This window comes from Bipolaris maydis (assembly GCF_028858645.1).
Source record: "Bipolaris maydis strain C4 unplaced genomic scaffold PSV08scaffold_9, whole genome shotgun sequence".
Classification (NCBI taxonomy): Eukaryota; Fungi; Ascomycota; class Dothideomycetes; order Pleosporales; family Pleosporaceae; genus Bipolaris; species Bipolaris maydis.
Genome location: NW_027093865.1, coordinates 29631 through 35153, shown reverse-complemented (window position 1 = coordinate 35153; position 5523 = coordinate 29631). Strand labels below are relative to the sequence as shown.

Here is a 5523-nt window from a genome sequence, read left to right as displayed (position 1 = left end):
TGTTTGCGATACCACGCTTGCGAGCAAAGGTGCAGGAAATACTAGGCAACTGTTTGGCATGTCACCAGAACAAGCCCAAGAGACATAAGCCCTACGGCCTGTTACAACCCCTACAGCCACCATCTAGACCATGGACCAGTGTAACGATGGACTTCATAGTGAAGCTCCCGAGATCGTTAGAACCAGGATCAGCTCGATTTTGCGACACAATCCTAGTAATCGTGGATCGATTAACTAAGGCAGCAAAATTTGTGCCCACGGAAGAAACTATTACGGCAGAAGAATGCGCGTACGAAGTCACCAAAGCACTAGTGTCAGAGCATGGGATACCTGAAGAGTTCATCACCGACCGTGATAAACTGTTTACGTCTAAATACTGGAACACGCTCCTGGCAAAGTTAGGTGTTAAGAAGAAGCTTTCGACCAGCTTTCACCCGGAAACAGACGGCCAGACGGAACGCACGAACCAGACATTAGAACAGTACCTACGGATGTACGCCAACAAATTGCAAGACAACTGGGTAGAGTTGCTGCCGACAGCGCAATTGGCCTACAATAGTACAAAATCTGCAACGACGAAGCATTCGCCGCACTACGCGAACTATGGATATGAGCCGACAGCTCACCGAGATCCAAAGGATATTGAAAGTATCGCAGTAGGAGCAGACGACAAAGCGAAGCTTATGCGAGATTTACACGAAGAATTGAGCAAAAACATAGCTCAACGAAACCTCACGACATCCAAAGCAGCGAATAAACTAAGGATTGAGGGACCAACCTTTAAGAAGGGGGACAAAGTTTTCTTGTCACGACAAAACCTGAAAACTAAACGACCATGCAGAAAATTGGACAACCTCCGAATAGGACCATTCGAAATCCTAGAGGAAATAGGAAAAGTAAACTACAAATTGAAACTCCCACAAGGCATGCGAATCCACCCTGTCTTTCACAAGAAACTCCTGGAACCAGCACCTCCAGATGCCGAGCTAGCAACGGACATAGAGCTCGAAGACGACGAGTACGAGGTCGAGGAAATCAAGGACCTGCGGAAAATCGGTAGTCAGTGGAAGTACTTGGTTAAGTGGCAAGGATGGCCCGAAAACCACAACACTTGGGAACCTGAAGGAAACCTGACGAACTGCAAGTCACTGGTACGTGAGTACCATCGGAAACATCCACAGAAACGAGAATGGGATTCTCGTAGGAAAGGAAGAAGTCAAGAGACAAAGGATCAAGGGAAGAAGAATAATCAGCCTGTAACCAGCCCGGGTCAGTCGAGGGCCCAGATGGCGGTGGTTCGGTTGGTGAAAAATCCGTACCAGGGGCAGAGCTCCCCTCGGCCTTCTCTTTTGCACGATCTTGGAACGCAAGGACGGCGAGATCGCGACGAGCGAACGAGCGCTCGCGAGATTTCACCTCCAGGAGCTCACGACGAAGACGCGCGGCGTCCTCCTCGGCCCGAGCAACCTCCAGCTCCTTTTGCTCACGCTCTTGCTGGATTTTCTCCCACTCTTCCTCAGAAACAAACAAACTACACTCAGCTTTCACAGAAATACAACCAGCGCAACGGCCAGTTGCAGTGTCCACGAAACAACGAAGGTTTTTCTCCTCGCAGCGAGAACAACGGTAGGAAGTCATCTCGTTACCCTGCTCTATTACACGATCAGCACGGGAATAACGCTCTTCGTTCGACTTTCGAGCGCGAACGCGGGTACGGGAAGACGGGACCTTGGGCATGGTTAGGAAGGCTGGAGTCAGGAAGGAACGGTTACAATGGCCTGGGGCCTACCGACCTTATATGCAGCCGACGCTTCAACACGCGGCACGGGAAAACGATAACCCAGGGTATCGAGACGATAGCCCTAAAGGGGGAGGTAATGTTACAAGTAACAGCAGGAAGGATCCTCTCCCTGGGTCTGACGACGAATGGTTGGGAAACCACTAAGGATCCCAACGGGCAGAATGATCATCGCGGGGCGAAGATCACGTGACTGGCATCTCGCCAAGAGGTGACATCTCGCCAAGAAGGCAGATGCCACGGCATCTGGAGATGCCAGGACATCTCGGACATCTGCAAGATGTTGGACATTTCGCAGATGCCACAGATGTCAGGACTGACAGCAATAAGGATATAAGGATGGATGGATTTCATTATTTACTCTCGTTGTGGTCAACTCAAATTGTACTTTCTTACTAGTTACTCAACTTCACAAGATTGATACTTGTTAGTCTATTCGATATAGATTAGGAATTGTCAACCTATTGTTACTTTCTATCCAAGCACGCCCACTCCACTGTATCGCCAGACAAATACCTCACGGCGCTCTTCACACCATCTCACTCGCCCTAACGCGGATCGAGCTTAGAGAAGTATCAGCACCAAACCCCGTGTAACAACATTACACTTTATTGAATTATAGTAGACTAGCATATATTAGGATAGGGCTAATTATGTAAATTGCATTTTAACATTGAACCTAAATACATGTACCTTAATATCCTTTCTTATCAATGTATCTAATATAAAGTTGGTAGTATTAAGTTTCAGCTAAGCTCTAGCTAGTAGAGTTACTACAGCCCGTGTACTATTATAGCCTAACTTACCACTAAATATCAGCTTACTCAGGTATATTAGCTTACTTAGGTATATCAGCTTACTTAGTTATATCAGCTTACTTAGTTATATCAGCTTACTCAGGTATATCAGCTTACTCAGGTATATCAGCTTACTCAGGTATATCAGCTTACTTAGGTCTACTAGCTTACTTAGATATATCCGCTTACTTAGTTATATCAGCTTATATCTAACAATAATAAACTTTATTATTAGTTGTTCTACACGTTTATATATTAGTGCCTAAAATTAGAAATTAATCTTAAAGGGGTATATATCGCAATATTATTAGAAATCTCCACTTTTGAAGGTTCATTTATAAGACAAATGAAATTAATAAAGCAAACTATAATATATTAAGTTTTTAAATGTAAGATCTTATAAACTTAAAGTCTAATATAAGAAGTGCTAAGCAATGATAAGATATATAAAAGAAGAAAGACTACAGTCGTATATTTCTCTACAGGTTCAACAATATAGAGACTTCAGACTCATCCCAATATCTATCATCTCTAGTAAGTAGACCCACTACAATACATCATCATATAGCAAATACTTCTCCTATGCCAAAGACAACATAAGATCTAAATAAATCCAGAACATGCGGTTTATCATTATTATTGCGGTTGGCATAGTGACTTCATTTGCTTTGCCAGAGCAGAAACAATCTCTTACTTCACGTGAGATATCTGCTCTTGCCGATCAACCCAAAGCAGTATCGCTCGAATTCGGAAAGGAATATACAGTAGATGAGATCCTTGCTCTTCACCAATCAGTACCTGTATCAGATCCTAGGAGTACCATACCCAATCAGCTATCTCAAAGTCTTAAGAAACGAGCACCACCTTCGATAGGCACGTCGTTCTATGCGGCCTTCCAATGCCCAACTTATGGATCGGTCACTGTTACGCAAAAAACGAGAATCGCCATTACGCGCCGCCGAAACCAGGACAATCTTGTAGATTGGACAGGTATAGACGAGGTTAGTAGTTGGGGTTTTGGTGACCAAACTCAATATGGCGTAAACGAACCTCAAACTTCAAACACAGCTACGTGGAACTTCTGCAAGTCTTTTGGAACAACTATCTGTGCCTTCACCTTTGCAGCCCAATACACTACCTATTTTCTAGGAGGTTATAGTGCTGTGGGGGTGGACGTGGGAATTCCTACATTGCGAGAAGTCTGTGTTACAGTACGAGCACGTAACACATGCCCAGCTATCGATATCTCGCAAGCTGTAGGATGCCAGGTTCAAGCTACACGCAAGACAGGGATAATGTAACCTGCCGGTAGCCGTCCGGGGTTAAGGGTTAAGATTGTTAAATGTTGAAGGTGAAGAAAACGTTTTAGGTGGCTGGGCCCAGCTACTAAATATTTCACCTTTAGCGCTATCGCGGTTATCTATACTACTATTTAGATAGGACTATTTTACTATAAAAGCGTCTACTGTCTTATAAAAGGCCCCTCTTCTTCGCCCTATATTTCTCTATCCTATTTTTACTTTTACTTCTCTTCTCTTAATGAAGCTACGAATACGGGTGAGGGTAAGCGCAGCCTATATATATTAGGTTGCTGGCTTTGCTATTAAAAGTGCTTGAAAATTAGCCCGTGCGTAAGAAATCTTACCTTAAAAGTGCGCTAAAAGTACCTTATAAGTGCTTATTTAAACCTATAAAGAAGAGTTAAATATAACCTTATAAGTATTCTACCCTATATATATATTAGGTATTATAATATCTATTAGATATTAGGTAAGAGTCTAAGCTTTATACTCTAGGTATTAACTCTATTCTATTCTTAATCTCTAACGGAACTAAGGTTAAAATTGTTAGGATAATGGTAGTGGAAAGAGGTGCAGAAGTTGCTACTTGTTCTACTAGTAGCTTAGCGGTATAGGTCTCTGCCTTCTACTTATCTAAGAGATTTCCTCTTTAAGCGAGGTAAAGTAGACTTTAAGGTTTACCCCTATAACTATAGAGCTACGTAAGACGCTGTATATATCTTTCTTAACTATGCGCTATATAAGGAGGCTAGTATAAGGGGCTGCGCTCTAGAGGAGCAAACGCTTAGTATACAAGAGGTTGTATTCGATAGAGAGCTATCTACGTCTACTTACGTGATGTTTATCTACTTATTAGAGAAAGGTTATACTAAAGGGTCTAAGCGCGTTGTCTAAGCGCTGCTTAGATAGTAAGTAGAATCTAGGTATTTAAAGTAATACCTAGATTCTTCGCTCGTTGTCTAAACGTAGTTTAGATAACGCGCACGTAGCTTTAACTAAGATTCTATTAAGAAGCTATCTAAGAGCGTTTAGCCTATTATAATACCCCCCTCCTTAGGCTAATACTACGCTCTCTCTTTAAAAGCCCTTTAAGAGGTAGCCCTTACTATCCTAAAAGCTACTTATAAAGACCTTCTAGCGATCTACTACTTTTATATCCTCTAGTAGTTCTGCTAATTTAAGTGTTATCTAGTAAAATCCTATTATAAGCTAAGGCAAGCTACTTATAAGTAATTAGTTTGGAGGATCTAGAGGATAAGGCTGCGCCGCAATCCTTTAACCGTGCCGTAGTTATATAACTAATCGTACACGATTAGATATATCTAGCTAATTAGGGCGCGATTATTAACGATTACTTTATTAATTATATACGATCACTTCAATAGCTAATTAGAGCTACGCCTTCTACTTAATTATCTACAATTACTATATTAATCGTATATAATTACTTCTACTCTCTAGTATATAGTATAGGCATTAAGCCCTTATAGCTTAATATATTTAACTTAAGTTTTAAGTATAAGTATAATATAGAGAGTTATTCTACTTATACGTTACGTTTAATATTACACCCTACTACTCTATCTACGAAAACTAACTAATAAGAAGCTTAACACTAGAAGTCTTA

At 41.7% G+C, this 5523-nt stretch overlaps 1 protein-coding gene across 1 annotated transcript; it reads left to right on the top strand.

The window, feature by feature from the left end:
• The first annotated feature begins 3076 nt into the window (after window positions 1–3076).
• On the top strand, window positions 3077–4075 carry PSV08DRAFT_410381 (uncharacterized protein). Its single transcript, XM_014217081.1, has 2 exons — window positions 3077–3129; window positions 3213–4075. The coding sequence occupies exon 2, from the start codon at window positions 3216–3218 to the stop codon at window positions 3894–3896; it is 681 nt and encodes a 226-aa protein (XP_014072556.1). The 5' UTR covers window positions 3077–3129; window positions 3213–3215; the 3' UTR covers window positions 3897–4075.
• Window positions 4076–5523: the final 1448 nt, after the last annotated feature.

What these genes read in the sequence shown, in the direction of transcription:
- PSV08DRAFT_410381 (XM_014217081.1), top strand. Translation starts at nt 3,216, where the DNA reads ATGCGGTTTATCATTATTATTGCGGTTGGCATAGTGACTTCATTTGCT.